We start from the raw sequence: 20,030 nt of genomic DNA, 5'->3' as shown, positions 1-20,030 counted from the left end.
CTACGCGGGGTGGCATTGCCCGCGTTCCTCGCGCAGCTGGAAGTGTGAGACGTGCTGGTTCCTGGGAGCCACCGTGCAGACGGTGGCGTGTGGTCCATTCTCCATGCGGGCTGGGGATGGCTTTTGAACCCATGTACACCAGCTCTCCTGTCAGAATCCAGGCTGCAGAGAGGGGGAGAGCAGCTGGTGTGGTGGGGCTGCTTCATTTCAGTCTCTTTTATTCAGCTGCAAGGGCTGAAACCATTCTTTTTCTGTTGCTGTGGCTTATCGCAGCTGCAAGAACACCGGTTCCTCCCTTGGGGAGGCAGGCAGCGTCCTCGCAGGCTCACAGAGAACACGCTAGCCGGCCCCAGGCCACTCTTTGGTCCATATCGTGCAGGAGAAGCCACCAAAGCCGGGTGTAGGCAGAAGTCCTTGCGCTCAGCGTCCTAGCCCTGCGGGCCGTGACGGCTCGGCGGCTCCCTGCCCGCTCTCCCCTTCCTCCTTGCTGGGCAGGGAGCACCAAGCGTCAAGTTCTATCTTCAGAGACTGGTTGCACTCCTGGAGAGAAAAACTCAGATTTATGGGCTGATTGTTTGCTTTACAAGAGAGAGAACATTTTAAAATAGCTGCTGACCTTCCCGCCTGTCACCCTGTCTCTCCGAACCTGCTAGCTTCAAAAGAGGGGCAGGCTGCCAGGGGCAGGAGCGTAGATATTGTGCAGGGAGTGAATCATCTGGAGCGGGCGGTAAGGTCGAAGGACTGCCTGTTCCTCCCGGCCCCTCCTCCTGCCCCCTCCAGCGCCTTCGCCCTTCCCCCTGCTCAGGAGCAGGTAAACAGTAAATGAGATTTTTGGGTTTTTTTTTTCTCCTCTCCTTTCCCCAGTTCATGGACTGTTTCATGATCGGCCGGGACCTTGTGCGGCTGCTGCAAAACGTTGCGAGGATACCCGAGTTCGAGCAGCTCTGGAAGGACATCATCCACAACCCGCAGGTCCTCAGCGCGCAGTTCACAGGTGGGCAGGGCCAGGGGGCAACCTCTGCCGGAGCCCCGCTAGCCACAGGCAACCCCCTCCCGCCTCCGCACGCCCTTTTGACTTGGCTGCTGTGGCTGTCAGCCCATTCCGGGGCAGGCTGGAGCGAAAATCCCGCACAGCAGCTGTTTTTCCCTCGGCACGCCCCATCTGGTCCGGGTCTCGGGGCCGCGCTGGAGCCGACGGGCTCTGTTACAGCCCCGCTACAGCGAAACACATCGATGTGTGAGTTCCTCCCAGGTGCTTTCTTAGAGGAGAGCACGCAGCGCGCTGTAATTACAGCGTGCGATCCCGCCTCCGTCGGTGTCGAGGCCCACGCGGCTGCTTGCGGAGCCCCTCTCCTCACTAACTGGGAGAAAATGCCCCAAAACCAGCTTTCTCTGGCTGCAGGGAGCTTGGGAAAGGAGCAGGGCCTGGGCCACTCTCCCGTGGTCAGCTCCAGCGCTTTGCTGCTTTTGCCGTATTTTTTTAAATGCTACAGAGGCCTTGTAGGTGTCCGGGCTTCAAACCACCCTGAGAAACAGATACGTCAGGCAGCTGCAACGATAGATCACAAGAACGTGTCTGAGCCGTGGCGAGGTTCATTAAATTACATTGCTTGTTCTGGACTTAACGCTTCCATAATTGCAGCTGTGGCTTTGTTTTAACTAAGCTGAGATGAAGCAGGACCCCAAAGATAGGAAGTGCCCGAGTCCTTCACCAGAAAAGGGCCCGTGCAGCTCCAGAGCTCTGAAGCAAGAAGTCCAGAAGGTGCAGGAGCTGTCGCTTCCTAAACAGGATTTCTCCCAGCAGCCTCGCACGCGTGGCGTGCCAAGCACTCGGCTGTGCGGCTCGCTGCACGGTCAGGCTCGAAACAGGCACGGTGGAGAGCGTTACGTTTATAACTTCTATGGGGATAAATTACTGGCTTCTCTGGGGGCCGTCACGTCGTTACCTGTCCGCAGCAATTCCAGCGAGCCTTTGGAAATGGGGCTTTCCAGCGTTCTCCCCCGCCCCCCGTGCCGGCTCTCCTCTCAGGGGCCGTGTTAACGGATCTCCGGTTGCGCTCGGGGGAGCTTGCAGCGCATCGTTTGATAAAATGCTCCTTAAGCTCTGTCATCGCTGGCTGCTTCTCCATCCCCAGAACCTGTCTGCCGTCATTGCTGCTTTCTGCTGAGAGCCATCAGCCCAAAGGCTGCAGGGACGCCGCTCCCGTCTCCGGGTGGCCGGAGTTAGCCTGTGGGGCTCGCCCCACACCTAAGGCGGGCTCACGTTGCGCGTTGCCTCTCCCCGCAGCTGTCCGTTCACCAGAAGCGTTTCTTACCTCTGGCTGGATCTTCCCAGCTGGGTGCTGGGCTTCCGTGTCCAGGCTGGGGCACCTGAGGAGCGTCCCCCTAGCTTCGCTTGCTTCCCACCCCAGTAAGGGCAGCTGCTCGGGGCTGGTTCCTGGTTTGCTGGCAGTTTTAGCCAAAGGACCCAGCAAAACGATACCTCAGCCGGGGCTAACATCAGTGCTCCTGCCTCGTTCTCTCCTGACAACTAGCAGACTCCCTCTGGGTTTTACCCCTTCCCCTCAGGTTCCTGGGTGTGCGCCCGTGCGCGCGTTTCTCCTTGCCGTTCTGGCTGCGAAGCCCTGGGCTGCCCTCGTTCGTACTTGCTTGTGCAGAGCCTTGGAAGGTCCCCTCCCCAAAATCCTTTCCCCTGCAGCTGGTTCTAAGGGGAACCAGCTCTGCCCCCTTGCCTACCGCGGGAGCTGGCGGCTGTTCTTTCCGCTCTGAAGCGTCCCTCCTCCAGCCGCCGCCCAGGTGCGACCCTGCGGCCGCACGGCAGGACGGCTTCCGAACGGCGGGAGGGCGAAGCGCACCTCGTGTGCGCGGTGTCCCTGCTCCCGCCCGGCTGCGTCAGAGCCGCCTGCCCTGTAAATCCTCCAGCTCTCGTCAAGCAGCAGCAAAGCCGCTGCGCCCCGGTCAGAAGTTCCTCCTCTTGGCAGCTGTCTGGGAACGAGAGCGGCTTTTGCAACCTCCCCTTCTCCTTCCCATCCTCCGTTCTCTCCACGCGCGTGCACACGCAAGTTTTCTGTTAGGGCTGATCTTTGTTGTTGCATCTGGGCGCCTTTCCTCCAGGAGAAGAATTGGGCTCAGGCCCTGGCACAGCCAGGACGGGCTCCCTCTGTGCCAGCCCTGCGTTTTGGCGCCCAAGCCGAGGGGCGGGAGGTGGGGAAGGTCTCTGGTTACGGCTCGCGACTCAGCATCTGGACTTTCTCATTTGTCCTCCAGATCTTGTCCCTGCCCTGCTCTGCATCCTCTCTCCAGGCTCTCCTTCCTGGCCTCCTCGTTAACGATCTCTGACGAAGGCTTGCTCCGGGCAGGAGATGGTTTATGAGATCTTTTCCAGCAAAATCTTGATCCCTTTCCATGCCTGTAGCCTTGGGGAAACGGGGCGCAATGCTCCGGGCTCGGCTTGCTGCGGATGGTGGTAGATCCCTGCCCAGACCCGGTCCATGCCGTGCTGTCCGCGGGGCCACGCGCACCGGCTGACCTCTCTGTGTCTCCCCAGGTGTCCTGCAGCTCCTCCAGTCGAGGACTTCGCGCAAATTCCTGGCATGTCGCCTCACTCCCGACATGGAAACCAAGCTGCTCTTCATGACCTCGCGGGTAATTCCCTCCCGCTCGCCGCCATGGGGAAGGAGGGCACGCGTCCCTGCCCGCTCCACGCTGCACCAGTCCCGTTCCCACGCTGGCACTGGGCACAGGGAGGGAGGGCAGGACACCAGTCTGGGCAAAGGGCAGAGCTTTACTGGTGCAAGTGTTTGTTGCTTCTGGCATCTGACGGCGGCGGGAGGAGAGGCTGCCCAGCAGGAGCTGGTGCAGCTGGGCCCGAGACACCCACGGGATTCATTGAAAGGCCGAAAACAGCTTTGCAGAGGAGCGCTGCTCCTGGCTGGCCGCTTCCCAAGGCAAGCGCTTGCTCTGAACGGCCGCGATGCGGTGGGTTATCGGAGCTCCGACAGCAGCCACTGTATTCCAGAGGGGCCGGCAGCTGCGCAGCGACAGCGCCGGGGTTAACCGTTATCTGCCGGGGCCGTGCTGCGCTGCACACACAAGGCGTGTGGTCCCATCCGCCCCGCTGGAGACGGGCCCTGTGTGGGAATGCTGCACGGTGGCCTTTTCGCTTCCTGCATCTCTCTGAAGGCACTGCCAGCCCAGGGCTGATGGGGAGTGGGGCGTGAAGCAGGGTTTGCCGAAGAGGCAGCTTGGAGCCTGCGGTTCCAGCAGCCTTTCCCCGAGCCGTCAGCAAAACCCGCGTCTTGTCCTTCCCCTTCAGGTGCGGTTCGGGCAGCAGAAGCGGTACCAGGACTGGTTTCAGCGACAGTACCTGTCCACTCCGGACAGCCAGTCCCTGCGCTGCGACCTCATACGCTACATCTGCGGCGTGGTGCACCCCTCCAACGAGGTGCTCAGCTCCGACATCCTCCCGCGCTGGGCCATCATCGGGTGGCTGCTCACCACCTGCACGGTGAGTTGTGAAGGCTGCCGGACCCGGCAGCGAGTCACGTAATCGCCCGGGAGCTCCTGCCTCTCGGGGAAGGGGGCAACCTGCCGATGCTGGGAGCTGCCGGGAAGGCTGGCGTGAGGTGTTTGCTGGCGGGGCTGAAGGAGGGAGCTGCAGAGCAGCGGTTAGGACATCGGCCTTTGTTCTGCGCTCTGGATTTTAGTCCTGGCTCTGCTGCACGTCGGATCCTTTGGGATCTGCTTTCCCTGCATAAACCTCACCTTCCCACTTCCAGCTTGTCGTGCCCTTTGTGTTGATGCCTCCGCTATTCCAGCGGAGTGTGAGGGTGCCTGCCGCGAGGCGCCTCTGCACAGCCTCCTTGTCACCCCCTGTCCCACCCCGGACCGCGACCCGCAGCCCTCGTCAAGCTGGCAGGAGCTGCCAGGGAAGCGGCTGTTGCTGCGCCCACGAGCACGTAGCAGATAACGCCGAGCGCTGCGCGGGGCCCGGTTACACCCCATTCAGGGCTGGAGCCAGGCTGCGCTTCGCAGAGTGCGTAGCTCGTGTCGCCCGGTCTCGGGGCTGCCTCGGCTCCTGCTGCTCTGCGTGCTGCCCTGCTCAAGCGGGCGGGTTTGCTCAAGGATTTCCCACCCTCTTGAAAATCCAGCAGCAACGGGTGCCTGGGGAGCATTTTGCCAGCTCTGCCCCATCCTGCTGCTGGGAAGGATCCGGCACGTCAGACGTGCAGAGGGATCAGCTGCTCCGCACGGCATTGATCAGAATATTTGGGGTTTTTTTTTCTTCTCTAGTCCAACGTTGCTGCTTCAAATGCCAAACTGGCCCTGTTCTACGACTGGCTCTTCTTCAACCCCGAGAAGGACAGCATCATGAACATAGGTACGGCGCAGGGAGGCCTCCTCCGGACAGGCAGGGTCAGAGCAGGGCTTACTGCCTTCCGGAGCTGGTAGCGGCTGGGGGATCTGGTGGGGAAAGCCCAACGGATTATCTCCAACCGGCATCGGTTTCCTGCCCCGCCCTGAACTCCTGGGATCTGCTGGCGTCGCTGGGAGCCCTGCCTGCGGGGACGCTGGTCTGGCCGCTGTTTGAAGCCTGCGTGCCATTTAGGAGCTGGGGGAGGGCAAGGGTGTGCACCAGCCAAAAGAAGGGGGTTCACTCTGCGCCCCAGGGGTGGGAGACCGGGTCTGAAGAAATGGGGGAGCACAGGGGTAACGGGGCTTCCTGCTCTCTCCCTCCAGAGCCTGCCATTCTGGTGATGCACCACTCCATGAAGCCTCACCCCGCCATCACCGCCACGCTGCTGGATTTCATGTGTCGGGTGAGCCGCCCCTCGCTCTCCGGGGAATTCCCCGGCGTGCCAAACGAGTTGTGCGGTGGGGGTTGCGTGATGAGGGCTGTGAGAGCAGCTGCTGGGGTCTGCGTGGTCCCTCTGTCACCAGTGGGACAGTGACTCCTCAGGAGCGTCACAGAGGACAGCGTAGAGGGAAACGGCCACGCTCTCGTCTGCTTACGCCAGCCAGCTGCGCAAAGGTCGCGCTCCAGAGAGAGCCGGTCGCAGTGTTGGCCCCGGGGGCTCGTTTCAGCCTCACACGCTTCTCCGTGGCGCGGTGGCGTGGAAGCACGCTGGCCGGGAGGTGTTCCCGTAGGGATTGCAGCTGGGCTCTCCTCGGAGCGCTGCCCGTAGCAGGTGTGGCAGCGCGTTTGGTGCGGGTCGGTGCTTTTCCTTCTCTGCCAAGACGGAAGCTGGGAGCAGAGGAGCGGTGAGCTGCACAGCCCGCTCCCCGCTGGCGGCCCCCGCTCTGTGCTGAGCGGTCACGAAGGGCAGGAACGGGAACGCAGGCTCGGGCGAGACAGATCGCTCTGCTCCCAGAGAGTTTTGGGGTGAAAGCCCGTTGCCTCTCCATCCTGCAGGAAGGGAATTTCATGAATCCCTAGAGCTAGCGATACTTGAGCAGCAAAGTGGTGTCGTCTCCCTGCCCCTTCTTCAGAGCCAAAGAAAACCACAAAACAAAACAAAAGCTCTTCCCCCTTCTTTTTTTTTTCCGCATTCCTCAGCGTATCATCTGCTCTGTTCTGCCCTGAGCGTCTCGGTTGTGAAACAGCCTGCAGAGCGGCTCGGTGCCTGCCGGCAGCCCTTTCACCCTCCCCTTACCTGCGCTGAATTAAGGAGGGGTTTTCCCCTGGCTGATCTGCCAGGAGCACTGCGGTGCACGCTCAGCCAAATTATTTGCCTCGTAAAACCAGCCAGCAGAGGCTTTGGTGGGTCCTCCTGGTCTCTTGGTAAATCCAGGGCCGTTCCTGGCCCCCACGTGTCATTCATTACGGGGAATGCCGCTGTGGGAAGGCATGCAAGACTTCCTCGCTCTGCAAATAAATCCTTCCAGGATGAGCATTAGTAGGAAAAAGCCTGAATTGTTCCCTTTAGAAAGGCTTGGCCGGGTGTCGTTCCCTGAGGGTGAGCAGAATCTGGCTGCAGCGGGGGACAAATCAAACCCATCGTCTCCCCTTCAAAGGACAACCCTCCCGGGACAGGGAGCAGGAGCAGGGCTGGTCCTGCCCCTTGTCCCGGGGGAAGCGATGCCAGGAGCTGCCGGTTCCAGTAACTTGGTCCCAGGGAGGGCTGGTGGTGTTTCTGGGAAGCGGGGTCCTTCCTGGCATGAGCGCTGGAAGAGCTACGAGTCGCACGGCGTTCCTTCCTCACGCCCAGCGCGCTGCCTGTGCGCCCGGCCCCGGGCTGCCCAAGTCCAGAAGCAGCTGCTGACTTCTGGCAGAGGAAGTAGGTGGAAGGTTCCCGGGATGACCCAGATTTCAGGGAGGAGTCCTCCTACTCCCTCCAGAAGCAAAGAACCGTGTGTGAACAGAGCTGGATGTTGTTTAGGGTGCCCTTCTCCTCTTCCCTCGACTCCTGCAGCGGTCGCTGCTGCTTGGAGCGTGGCCCTGGCCAGCCCCAGGGCTTCTCACAGCGTTCAAAGCAGCGTCTGTGGGGTTTTTATCGTTCCTGGGAGATGCACCGGCTGGTCTGCCCGCTTAGCCAAGCCAGAGGGGTGGGCTGGTCCCCCTTCTGTCCGCCATCCCTGAGGCGCCGCACTCGGAGAGCTCTCCTTAGCTCGTCCTGGCTGCGTCTTGCTGACTGCCGCCGACCCTGTCGTACGCGAAGGGTCCGTGGCGCTAACGTGGTCGTTCTCCTCTTTTCAGATCATTCCCAACTTCTACCCCCCACTGGAGGCTCACGTCCGGCAAGGCGTCTTCAACTCTCTCACCCACATTGTGGAGAAGCGAGTCCTTGCGTAAGACAGCCCTGAGTTTTACTACGTTTATAGAGCTGCTGTGCCGCAGCGTTCCTGGGTCTCGTCAGCCTGGTCAGCGCAATCTGCGGGCTCTGCAGGAGCTGCGGAGGGCGGTTGTGTTGTGTGTGAGCCATGGAGGGAGCTGTGGCTGTGTCTTTGTGGTACTGAGGCTTGTCCTGAGAGCTGTTCCTTGAAGCGAGGGAGCGAGTGGGTCAAGAAAGCTAGAGCCACTCTGCTTTAGACGAATAAAAATGTCCCCAGCCCTTTCTGGGCCCCAGGCTGAACGAAGCAGCCTTGCTCGTGGTGCTCCAGCACCAACCAGGTTCCCCTCCCAGGAGGTGAGACCTCATCTCCCCTTCCCATGCGCCTTCTGCTGACACAGGTCTCTGTGGTGGCAAGGTGAGGGAGCCCCAGCTGAGCTGCGGGAAGGGATGTGGGACCTCGTAGCTTGTGATCCGTAACGCAAACCGAAGCGCTGACGTAAGGGAGGAGACCCTTGCGTGTCCGCCGAGGTGATGCTCCGCAGCAGGGCACTGCATCCCGGCGCTTTCTCATCCCTTTCCCTTCCTGCTCCCCACCGCAGACACCTGGCCCCTCTCTTCGACAACCCCAAGCTGGACAAAGAGCTCCGCGCCATGTTGAGGGAGAAATTCCCGGAGTTCTGCAGTTCGCCCTCGCCGCCCATCGAAGGTAGGGAGCGGGGCAGGGGGCAGAGGGAGGCCTGGTTCGCGGTAGAGGCGACTCCTCGGCAGAGCCTGCCCCGCGCTCGACTGCGAGGAACCGCCGTAACCTCGCTTTCCGCTCTGACCCCTTTGCGTCCGTTCTCGCAGTCAAAATCGAGGAGCCCGTTTCCATGGAGATGGACAATCACATGTCCGAAAAGGATGACAGTTGCTATGACAATGCCGAGGCCGCGTTCAGCGACGATGAAGATGACTTGAACAACAAAGGTGAGGAGCGCAGGCAGCTGGGCGCTGACACTCTCGAGTACTCCTGCGTCACCGCATAGCTGCCGGGTGCCTCTGCACCGCCCGCCGTTTCCCCGCTGTCTCGCGGGCACCTTCCCCTCGTGCTGGAGGATCCCCAGACGGCCGGCTGTCATCGCAGCTCCCTTTCTCCACGTGGCAGGAATTGCTGCGCTCGAGGCAGGCCCCCTTCTTGAGATCCGCGTTTCCTTCTGCGAGACAGGGAGTCGAGGCCGACGCTCCGCTGCTTCCCATGCCCAGGCAGCCAGGCTCGGATCTGATCCAGATCTGTGCTCGCAGGGAAAGGCTGTTGGGCTCCGTCTCCTTGCCTGGTTGCTCCCGGGAGCTCAGACCCTTGGAGCGTAGCACTTTCTCCACCCATGTGTCCTCTCTAGATGGCTGACGAGTCTCCAGCCCCGCCACGCTGCGCGGTTGGGAATCCCTGCGGCAGATGCCGCGTGGGATGGTTCGTTAGGGAACAGGGTGTCTCTGTTCTCGGGCAGCTGCTAACGAGGGTCAGGCCTCTAATTGCTCAGCCACGCGGTTTTCATTGTGCTCGCTACCTCTCGGAGCCGTGGGGCTGACAAGCCTGCACGAGGCCAGAATCCCCTCTGCTCTGGAGCTGGAGGCATCTCAGGCCGTTCCTGCCCTTAGTGGTCGGACTCCTCTTGCGGGCTTCCTGCCACGCTGGAGGGTTCCCATGCGGTGGGGAGGGGCCGCAGGCCCAGGGTGGGGGAGAGGGTGCGATACTGTGCCGTGGCACTGTCTTCAGTAGTCCCGTCGGCGCCCGCCTGCTGCTGGGGGCCCCTGGGAGGGCCAGGAGCTCGGAAGCCATGTGCAGAGAGGGCTTTTGCAAAGATCAGCCACCTTGTCCCCTCCCTTAGCGGCCGCTTGTTTGCGAGCGCTTCTGCCTCGGCCCTGGTGCTTCTGGGCTGCGCTGCGGTTCATTTTTGTGGCCTGGAATGAGCCTGGAGGGCGAGGGTGTGGGAAAGCAGTTGGGGTGTCTCCATCCCAAAATCCCAAACACAAGCGTTTGCGCCTCGGGTGGAGAGAGATTGGGAGCTAGCTGCCTGTGCTGAAGGGCAGACAAAGCATCAGGTTTGGGAACTGGACTGAACGGGAACCGCGCTTCTGGACACCCCCTGCGCTGGGATCCCGTCCCCCCTCATGGCGCGGACACGTCTCTAAGGGCGAAGGCAGGACCCCAGGCTGGGCTGCGCTCGAGGGGCACCCTGCTTGTCCTGGGGCGGCAGCCGCTCCCGCGGCTCCGCGCACCTCCCGCTGCTGGGACAGAGGTTGCCTCTGGTGCTTCTTAGGTGTCGCTTCTTGGGAAAAGAGACTGTTCCACCGCTGCTGTCCTTGTTGCAGGGAAGAAGAGGGAGTTCAGGTTTCACCCGATCAAAGAAACCATTGTGGAGGAGCCCGTTGACATCACGCCGTTCCTGGACCAGCTGGATGAGTCGCTGAAGGACAAGGTCCTGCAGCTGCAGAAGGGCAGGTTGGTATCGTTTGGTCGTTCTGCGTGGATCTCTTCAGGGCGATGTCCTGCCAGGCCTTTGAGTCCTGTTGTATGAGGCCGCTTGCTCCGGAGCCCTTCTCTCCGAGCTGATGCGATCTGTGGCGTGTCTCCCTCTGACACGGAGAGGTCCTCCTGCCCAGTTTCTCCAGGAGATGTCCAGGTGACTTTGAAAGGTGCTGTGTTCAGAGCCTCGCGATTGTCCTTGGAGCAGGCTCAGGCCGGGACACAGCAGCAATTTACTGGAAGCTGCGGCGTTTCTCCAAATCGGTGACAGGAAGGCGAAAGGCTCCGGGTTTCACCCTCCTCCGCTGTCAGGTTGGCGAGGGGAGGCTGCGCAGGCCTTCGGGCTCCTGCTGCCGGAGGTTTCGGTATATCTGCACGGGACGTGTTCACTGCGGACAGAGACGTAGCCGTGTCTGCATGTTCTCCAAACCCCCCCGCCTCCACTCTTGATTTTTCGGTGACCTTGGAATTGACTTCATCTAAAGAAGGTTAAAAAAAGCCCTTGCTTTGCAGACCTTGGCACAGCAGGCTGATTTAACGTAATTTATGTCTTCATGGCTTTAAGTGTGTTTAATCTTAGCTTTTAGTCATTTGATTTGTTTGTCTTGCTGCAGACAACCTCGGGCGCTTTGGGAAGGAGGTGCTGCAGCGGTGCAGCGTGTTCTTCTGGGGCTGGGTCTCTGCGGTGGGCGTTGGGGAGCCGTGCCTCGCCCTAAGCCCGGCACAAAGCGGAGCCTGCCCTGCTCCCGGGTCCTGGGGGTCCCCAGCAGAGCCAGCTCAGCACAGAGCCCCCTTGTCCCCGCTCTCGGTATCATCCTGTGTGACTTGGATTTCCTCTTGTTTTTGTGCTGCAGCGATACGGAAGCTCAGTGTGAGGTCATGCAGGAAATCGTGGATCAAGTCCTGGAGGTAACCGTGCAGCCCCGGGGAGCGGTGCTGCCGCCAAACCATAAAACCAGAGCAACCGGGGTGGCGTGGGCTGGGCCGCTCCCAGCCTGGGCTGCTCTGCCCCCGAGAGCTGAGACTGGAGGGAGGACACAAAATCCTAACCAAGTTCAAAACGGCACAGTGCGGTTTAAACACGGCCCCAAGCTGCGGCTTGGAAGGGTCTCGCAGGGGAGCGTCATTCCGTCCGCGCTCTGTGTCCCTGATAGCCGCTGTCAGACAGGATGCTGGGCGAGGCGCGCTCACGGTTTGACCCCGCGCGGCTGCTGGGGGTGCCGCTGTGTGCGGCTGAGGTGCTCCCCTGCTTTTGGCCCTGGGCTTCGTGCTCCGGAGAGGCTGCGGCGAGCCCTGCCCGGCAGAAGAGCTGCGGATGTTTTCCAGCAGCTGAGCGTTCGAGGGAGGTCGCATTCCCTGCCTCTAATCAGCTCCTCTTGGAGTCAAGTGGCCTTTTAGCATGAGAGCTGCTTCTCCCCTCTGCGGGAACACGGGAAAGGGCTCGCCAGGGTGTCAATCCGAGCTGCCAAGTGCCGTCAGTCGCCCTTTGCGGAGGGAGAGCGGAGCTCTGTGGATGACTGGCCATTAGAGGATAAGTGGGCCACAGCGATTGTGAAGTGCTTCAGAGCTGAACATCGATTCGGGGCTTGTCTTGCTGGTGCCCAGCTCCTGGTGCCGCAGCGCAGCAGCAGAATGGCTCCCGAGCGGCTCGGGGTCCCTTCCCCGCAGCGGTGACCGCTGTGTCCCTGCCAGCGGTACCTGTGCTGGGCGGGCAGGGTTTGAGCGCACGCTTTCTCCTCTCATTCCTTCCTTTCTCTCTGCCAGGAGGACTTTGACTCGGAGCAGTTATCAGTGCTCGCATCCTGCCTCCAGGAGCTATTTAAAGCTCACTTCCGTGGTGAGGTTTTGCCAGAAGAAATCACAGAGGAGTAAGGATTTTTTTTTTTTTTTTTTTTTTTGTGTCTCATCCTTTCGCACTGGGACTTGGGCTTTTCCCAGTGAAATATTCACCATTTTCAGAAGGCTGTGCTGGAGCCAACAGCTTCCCCTGTGAAGCAGTCCCGGGTTTACACGCGGTCAGAGTGGAACTGGTCAGCCGTTGTCGTATCCAGGGCTTGGAGGAGACCATCTTCCTCCTCCCCACACGTGCAGGGAGAAAGTCCTGCCGCAGCTGCTTGTGCCAGAGCTCGGTTTGGGCGACGCTCTGCTGGCTTCTGGCCGCCTGAGCACGGCACGCAGGGCCCTGAATACTCCATCTGTCTCTGCTGCGCTCACACAAAGCAGCGCTGCACGTTATTCCTCTGGGATTATTGTTGGAGCAGGGCTCGGAGTTGGAGCCCTGGGTTCTGTTAGCAGGACCCTTCCTGTCCCCTCCTGAGCCGGGGCTGGCCCCTGATGGCCCCAGGACCACGGCGAGCGAGGTCCAGAGCTTTTTCCCTGCCGTTGCTGGGGGTGAGTGCGCAGAGAGCTCTGACGTTGCGTTTGTCCCGCAGGTCTCTGGAGGAGTCGGTGGGGAAGCCTCTCTACCTAATATTTAGGTATGTCTGATCTGAAGTGTCGGTGTCATCGAGTTTGGGCTTCCTTGTTTGCTTCCTGACCGCCGTGGGTGAGCCCTGTGGGGCTAATCCTGCCGTGCCCCTCCTTGCCCCAGGGCTGATCCTGGCACCAGAGGACTTCGTCGCTTCCTTCTGCTGTGTTGTGTTTTGTTGAGTAGAAAGACTTAAAGTGCAGGAAAATCCCAGCTCATTTGATCGTTTGTGGAAGCCTGGGGTCCCCGGGTCGCTGAAGTTTGCTGGGTCCCGGCCCCTTCATTGCTGCACGCCCCGCCGTCCTCTGCAGCGGGGCTGGGAGAGGTGGCCCCTGTGTCCTGTCCAGAGAGCGGGTGGCCAGGACTCTGGGACTGGGGCCTGGGATTCCCTGCACGCTGCTGGTCCCCGTCGGTCTTGGAAAAGCTGGTGCGCGGTATCGTGTGTAACGTAGCTGTCTCCTGTCCCGTGCTCCCCAAGGAACCTCTGCCAGATGCAGGAGGATAACAGTGGTTTCTCCTTGCTGCTGGACCTCCTGTCAGAGCTCTATCAGAAGCAACCCAAGATCGGCTACCACCTCCTGTACTATTTAAGAGCCAGGTACGCCAGCGGGGATTGCGGGGAAGCGCCCAAGCTTCGGCTTGGCTCGCGCCGCCCCCAGGAGACGGCTCGGTGTCGTGCGACGGCGGGGCTGGCGGGCTCCTCTCACCGGGCGCCTCTCCTTCCAGCAAAGCTGCGGCGGGGAAGATGAACCTGTACGAGTCCTTCGCCCAGGCCACGCAGCTGGGGGACCTGCACACGTGCCTGATGATGGACATGAAGGCCTGCCAGGAAGACGACGTACGGCTGCTCTGCTACCTCACCCCCTCCATTTACACAGAGGTGAGGCCGCTCTCGGGCAGCGGGAGCCCCGGTTCAGACGCGCAGGGCGTCCCCTCACCTTCCTGCGAGCAGGCTCGGGGCTGGGCTGGGCTGCTGAGCTTCAGGGCTGTTAAACTGCAGCAGAGGAGCCGTAAAGCCCAGAAAAAGTGCTGTCAGGCTGAGCACAGCACGATCTCCATCCACCCCCAGCCCAGCGTGATGGGAGCCGGCGTGCTGCCGTCCAGTCCCACGTTCAGCTGGCAGCCTCCCTGCTTTTGGCACCTGCTGCGCTCCGTGGATGGCGCGCTGCCGGCCCAGATTCGTCTCACACACGTGCTTGGCTCCCAGCGCAGCGTGGTCTGCGCTTCCTGGTTAGCGAGGTTTTGTTCTCCGCCGCTGCTCTTGCGGAGAGCAGCAGGTGAAGGCTCCGAGCAGACGTGTCAGGGTCTGGGGGAAGCAGCGCTCAGAACAATTTCTGCTGCCTGCCCCGAACCCTTGGGTTTAGGGAAAGGTTTTCTTGCCTTCAGCGCTCGGTGCTGAGGTGGAGCCAGCTGGACTGAGCAGAGAGCAAATTTGGAACGGGGAGCCAGGCATCTGCACCAGATAGGTCACAGCTCGGTCCCGGTTCACGCAGCCCGCTGCTTCCACGAGCATCCAGCAATCGCCCGGCACTGGGGAGCAGTGCTGGCGGCTGGAGAGAGGGAGGGTAGCGCCGCACGCTTGGAACAGACGGAGGGGTCACGGTTCTGCCTGTACTTTTTCATTCCCTGGGAGGAATGAGCTGGCCCCGCTCCTCCCTCCTTTCTGGCTGGTTCAGCAGGAACATCTGGGCGTTGAGGTCGTCCAGCCCCGTTCCTCACGAGCGCTTCCCGGGGGCTTCTGTGGGGAAGGGGGCACAGCGACAGCCGGGGAGGGGAGAAGGACCTGCGGGAGGGCAGGCACCGTCCCGCGCAGCAGCGTGGTGCATGCGCCAGGGGGATCCTGGCCTGGAGCAGCAGCTGCATCCCCTCCCCGGTCCTTTGGGTTTAACAGCCCCCGCCTAAAAAGGGGGTCAGACTGTTGCTGCCCCCGTGGGCGTAGCAGCCAGCTCGAGTCAGGCAGAACATCCCGAGAGCAGCCTGTCTGGCCAGCCAGATCCAAACGGTGCAGCCACAGCTTGCTGCCGCCAATTTTCCCGGCCTTTTGCCCCATGTGTTGATTTTTTTAAAAATTTTTTTTCATTTCCTTGCGATGCTGTGTAACACACGAGGCCTTGGAACACTGAGCAAAGCTAGCTGAGGGCAGTGAAAAATAGAGAATTCTAACCACTCTGGCTGGCTTCTGCCACGGCAGCCGAAGCGGGCTCGCTCCTCGCGCAGCTCTGCTCGCTCCGGGTGGCTGCTGTCACCTGCGTCTCGCAGACGTGCTGGGCGCTGGCTCGCTGAGCCCTCGGCCTGCGCGAGCGGTGGGTGAACCTGCCTGCTCCTGTGCTCTCTTGGCTCCTTTTCCCACTCGGCCGCTTCCCCCGTCACGTTTAGGAAGCGGGGCTGGTTCTGGGCCAGCCCTTGGGGGGCCGCGGGGTCAGGCAGGGCGATGCTGCCCCGGCAAGGAGGAACAGGCGCACGTCTGAGCCTGAACCGAGGGGTTTTGCTGCGGCTGCGGGGCCGGGAGCTTTTCCCCGGTCTCTCCTTGCGTCCTTTCCTGAGCCCTGCCTTGCTTTGTACTCCGCCAGTTCCCAGATGAGACCCTGCGAAGCGGCGAGCTGCTGAACATGATTGTAGCTGTCATAGACTCCTTCCAGGTAAGGGGGGGACCGGTGCGCGGGGCGGGAGGCAGCGCGTTCCTGAAGCAGCGGCACTTGGCTCCTCCGCTCCCGGGAGGTTTAATCCCGAAACGTCCCATCCGCGGGGGGATGCGGGGCAGCGCTCTGGGGAGCTGCAGTGCTATGGGCAGTGTCGCAGCGGGCGCGTGCGCGGGAGGGTGCAGGAGAGGTGCGGGCAGCGCGTCCCCTGCTGCCTGCGGGCCAGCGAGGCCGAGGTCGCGCCCGGCGCTTCCCGTCCTGGCGGGAGATCCGCTGCAGGCTTAGCGGGCTCCCGAGCGGAAGGCCAAGGCCTTGTTAGACCCCTCCTGGAAGGAACCTTTCCCCGTAGTCACGCCGAGTTGCCATGAGCAACCCAAAAATAGTGCCGGCGAAAGCTGGGGGCGGGAGGTGGGCACGGGCAGGAATGCTGTGCTGCGTGTTTCTGCTGTCTGGGCTCGTCTGGAGCGTGATCTGCCGATAACCCCTCACTTGCCCTATTTATACACCGTTCCTGGCCCGGCCTGCTTTTCCCAGCTGCGCGGGGGCCAGAACGCCTCGCCAGCAAGTTTTGCTTGGCAGGCTCGGGCCGAGGCTGGGTACAGGAAGGGTTTGAGTCACGGTGCCCTGACCCCCCCGGCCCGGCTTTGCTCGTACTCCTCTGCTCCCGGGCTCTGCCCCGCGCTGAAATGCAGAGGTTTTGTTTTTCCCAGCAGAGGCCCAAGCGCTTCCTCTCCCCTCCCTCCTCCAATTCCTCCGTTCCTTCCTGTTATTCTTCATCTGTTTCCCCGCCATGCTCTGGCTGCGTGGCCCCTGTGCCCGGCCCGCGTGGGGTCTGAGCAGAGCCGTGGGGCAGAGCCCGGGGAGCTGGGCTTGCCCGTGGGCTCTGCGTGCCTCCAGCGCCTGAGCTGGGAACGGTGCTCCCCGGCTCTCGGCCCTGCTGCGGTGCGGCCTGGGCAGGCTCCCCGTGCGCCCCGTCCCGCGGGCTCCCCATGCACCCCGTCCCGCGGGCTCCCCGTGTGCCCCGTCCCGCTGCCTCCGCTTCCACCTCTCCCAGGGCTGAGGGGTGAGGCAGTGCCGGAAGTGCCACGCGTCTGGGTAGCGTCAGCTCCCGTCCCGCAGACCAGGGACGCTCTGGGGCCCCGAGCGGAGAGCGCTGGGCTTGTCGGAGCGTTCCCAGCCGGCTGCCGAGCCCTGCCTGCAGCCGCTCCCGGGTGGGCTTTGTGCGTCCGTCGGCAAACGCCTGAGTCCGAGAGCCGCTGGAGCTCGAGGAGCGGGTCCCAGCGCCGGTGCAGCGGCCGAGCCGGTCTGTCCGGGCCCCGGCAGTCGCGCTCTCCGGACGTGGTGACGCCATCCCGCCTGGCCTGGCCCAGCCCGTGGGGATCTGCTCTGTGTCCTGCGCGACACTTGCTCCCCAGCGAGGGTGTTGATGTGTGAAAGCGTTAACCTCTCGTTACGTCCTTGCCTCTGCCAGTCCCGTGCGGCAGCTGCCGCTCCCCGCAGCTGCGTAACGCAGCTCTGATTTACGAGCCACCTGCAGCCCACGGGGTTTCCGGGACGCCCCGCTGCATCCCTGCTCCTGCGGGGATGGCTGGTGTCGGCAGGGCGACAGCGTCCCCGCTTGCTCTCGGCGTACGAGGGCTGCTGCGGCGCCCGGATGTCCCGCTAACGCCGTTTTCCCTGCCTCCCAGTTGCAGGAGCTGGTGTGCCACGTGATGATGGGGAACCTCGTCATGTTTCGAAAAGACTCGGTGCTCAACATCCTGAGTGAGTAACGCTCCTGCAGGCACGGGCGCGTCTCGGGGAGGGCGGGCGCGAAAGCGGAGCGGTTCCTGGGCATCCCCCAGGCTTCCTGCGCTTTGGGGACCCCCCTTTTGCAGAGAGACCAAAGGGAGAAGCTGCAGCTTTTGTCACGGCTGCGCCCGTTCTGCTCGGGAGGGCCGTAGTCCGCGTCAGGCTGCCCTCAGCGTGGCCGCGCTGCCGTGGGAAGAGCCCCGCAGCAGCTGGCTGCTCGCGCAGCGTCCGAGAGAGGCCGTGTTACGCCAAGGCCTGGATTTCTTCGTGGTATTATTGCCGCTGCTTAAAGGATCGCCGCCCTGAGGCGGATTGTTGGGCTTAGCTGTGTGATCCTGTGCCCTAACGGGCGTTACCGGCCTGGCTGCGCGGTGCCTGGGGAGCCCTGGCTCTCAGATCCGGGGCTCTGTGCACCCACAACCTGCCCGGGCAGAGGGGAAAAAAAAGAAGAGGAAGAGGAAAAGGAGGGTCCCCAACTCTCCCCCAGCTCTGCAGCCGCTCCGCGCGGTCCCAGCTGCTGCATCTCCGGGGATGCGAACTTGTCCTGGTGCAAACCCATGGCCGGTGCCGCGCAGCCGGCTGTTCCACGCCACGCTGAGCCAGCCGCCCGTCCAGGGACGGCTGTAACCTCCCAGCGCAGCGGGGCCGACGACGGCTGGGAGGTGGTGGCAGAAGGGTTGGAATCGGGATTTCCCTTCGTTTTCTGTTGGCTGTGACACCCCAAGAGCAAAAAGGCGCCGGCTGTGGCTGCAGCGCTCTGGGCGGGGGGGTTTGGGCAGAGCCAGCGTGGAGAGCGCGGTGCACGGGGGCCGGCGAGCGTTTCCGGAGAGAGTGCCCTGCTCCGACGGCTGCCTAGATCCGGCTTTGCTGTTACACAAGCCGCAAGCAGCGGCCTAAGCCCATTAATTAAAGAACCTCGTTAATTCTCTTCCTCTGAGCCCCGAGCAGCTGCTTTAGTGACTTTGCAGCCCTGCCACCCCCGGCACAGCCCGCCCCGCTGCCACCTGCCAGCTCCCGCAGCCGCTGCTCGGCCGCGGCCCGCACCGCGCGCAGCTGCCCTGCCGCAGCGCCAACCACGCCACCTGCACACGGCGGAGTTTCGGGCACCGTGCCCTTCTCCGCTGCCCTGGGCTGGGGGAGGTGGGCTAACGCTGGGCGGGCGCCGTGCCGCTCCCCTCACCAGCCTGCGCCTCCCTCCAGTTCAAAGCCTGGACTGGGAGACCTTTGAGCAGTACTGCACCTGGCAGCTCTTCCTGGCGCACAGCATTCCCCTGGAGACCATCATCCCCATCCTGCAGCACCTCAAATACAAAGGTGAGCCCTCCCCTGCGCGGGGGGCGCGGCGCTGGGCCGCGGCGGCCGCGCGCCCCCGGTGCTGAGCGTCTCCTTTCCTCCGCAGAGCACCCCGAGGCGTTGTCCTGCCTGCTGCTGCAGCTGAGGCGAGAGAAGTAAGCGGCGCCGAGCCCGGGGCTGCGTGACGCTCCGCAGAGGGTCCCGGGGCCGCAGGCTCACGTGGCCGTCCCCGCACGCTGCGGTGGCTTCCCTCAGCGCTGTCGGCGTGGCAGGGACAAGGAGATGCCACCCGCTGCGGCTTGGGCCGCTGGAGAGGCGCGGGGTGGGGAAAGCCCCTGTTGCCGGCGCTCTGAGCGAGCCCTGTCCTGGGGCCGGAGCAGGGTGGGCGCACGGATGAGACCCTTCCCGAGGGCAGCGCTTCCTGCCGTGCCTCGGCTTCGGAGCGCCGTCGGCCCAGCGCCGGCTCTCAGTCCGTGGGCCGCTTGTCTTTCGCCGTGCGCGTCCTGCAGCCCGTTATTTAATGGTGGGGAGGGAGCAGGGCTGGCGCGAGCAGGGGGTGCGGGGAGCTCGGTGGGATTGCTTGGAGCCACGGCGGGGAGGCAGAGGAGGCGGAGCGCTGCCCTTCATCCCCTGGGATGGGAGCCGATGCTGCTGGGGCGGCCGAGGAGCCCGCGCGTCCCCGGCGGCGTTTCGGGAGGTTTGGTCCCATCCGAGCTGCGCCTGTGCTCCTGTGTTGCATTCCTTGTGGCGCGGCAGTTCCGCAGGCTTGTGGTGTGCAGGTCCAGCCGCAGTGGCTGCGGGGGGGACCCGAGCCCAGCGGGGTGCGCGCCGCTTGCCCTCCCTCCTCACGCGCCCTTCCCCGTTTGCCACAGGCCCAGCGAGGAGATGGTGAAGATGGTGCTGAGCCGGCCCTGCCACCCCGACGACCAGTTCACCACCAGCATCCTGCGGCACTGGTGCATCAAACACGACGACCTCCTGGCCGAGCACATCAAGTCGCTGCTGATCAAGAACAACAGCCTGCCACGGAAGCGCCAGAGGTGAGGGGCCGCGGCCTGCACCGCGTCCGCTGCTCCCCCCCCCCGCGAACCGAGCGACCCTCGGCCATGTGTCCCGCTCCACCGGCGCAGCACGAGCGCACCAGCCGTCCTCCCAGTTATGCCGTCGACCCCTCGAGGCTGGGGCAGTGCTGAGGCACAGCCAGAGCGCCGAGCGAGCGTCTCCGCTGCGGCGCCGCGCGGGAGGCTGCTGTGATCTCGCCGGTGCTGCCGTCCAGCCCGCGGGACCCTTTCGTGCCGAGCCGTTACCCCAGCTGCGTGGGGAAGCGCTTTCGGCCGCTCGTTGCGAGCGGTGCCAAGCCCTGGGCGCTGCGCTGCTGCGGCGCCGGCCGGGCAGCCCGCTCCGCTTGGCCCCGCGGTGCCCGCCTGCGCGCAGCTGCGTGTTTCCAGAGCATCTTGTGCTGCGAAGAGTCTCCGGCTGTGGTTCACTTCAGCTGCCGAGGCTCTGGGGTGGCCGGGGTCAGGGTCTCTCGCTGCGGTGGGACCCCAGGGTGCCGCTCGGCCGAG

The 20,030-nt window shown here is 63.1% G+C and overlaps 1 protein-coding gene across 2 annotated transcripts in view; it reads left to right on the top strand.

Moving 5' to 3' along the window:
• The window catches only part of INTS3 (integrator complex subunit 3), a 187,142-nt gene that overhangs the window by 14,760 nt on the left and 152,352 nt on the right, over positions 1-20,030 (top strand). For both annotated transcript variants that reach the window (XM_086768605.1, XM_086768604.1), the window contains exons 8-26: positions 865-994; positions 3,548-3,645; positions 4,316-4,507; positions 5,293-5,380; positions 5,740-5,819; positions 7,697-7,788; positions 8,372-8,478; positions 8,619-8,738; positions 10,122-10,251; positions 11,130-11,184; positions 12,040-12,143; positions 12,708-12,752; positions 13,221-13,340; positions 13,469-13,622; positions 15,313-15,381; positions 17,070-17,145; positions 18,373-18,486; positions 18,572-18,620; positions 19,338-19,505. In XM_086768605.1, the coding sequence (XP_086624731.1) occupies positions 865-994; positions 3,548-3,645; positions 4,316-4,507; positions 5,293-5,380; positions 5,740-5,819; positions 7,697-7,788; positions 8,372-8,478; positions 8,619-8,738; positions 10,122-10,251; positions 11,130-11,184; positions 12,040-12,143; positions 12,708-12,752; positions 13,221-13,340; positions 13,469-13,622; positions 15,313-15,381; positions 17,070-17,145; positions 18,373-18,486; positions 18,572-18,620; positions 19,338-19,505 (1,991 nt within the window). The remainder of the gene's footprint in view (positions 1-864; positions 995-3,547; positions 3,646-4,315; positions 4,508-5,292; positions 5,381-5,739; positions 5,820-7,696; positions 7,789-8,371; positions 8,479-8,618; positions 8,739-10,121; positions 10,252-11,129; positions 11,185-12,039; positions 12,144-12,707; positions 12,753-13,220; positions 13,341-13,468; positions 13,623-15,312; positions 15,382-17,069; positions 17,146-18,372; positions 18,487-18,571; positions 18,621-19,337; positions 19,506-20,030) is intronic.

This window comes from Chlamydotis macqueenii, chromosome 28 (assembly GCF_036417535.1).
Source record: "Chlamydotis macqueenii isolate bChlMac1 chromosome 28, bChlMac1.mat, whole genome shotgun sequence".
NCBI lineage: Eukaryota > Metazoa > Chordata > Aves > Otidiformes > Otididae > Chlamydotis > Chlamydotis macqueenii.
The sequence above is the reverse complement of the archived record's forward strand: the minus strand, read 5'-3'. Positions and strand labels throughout refer to the sequence as shown.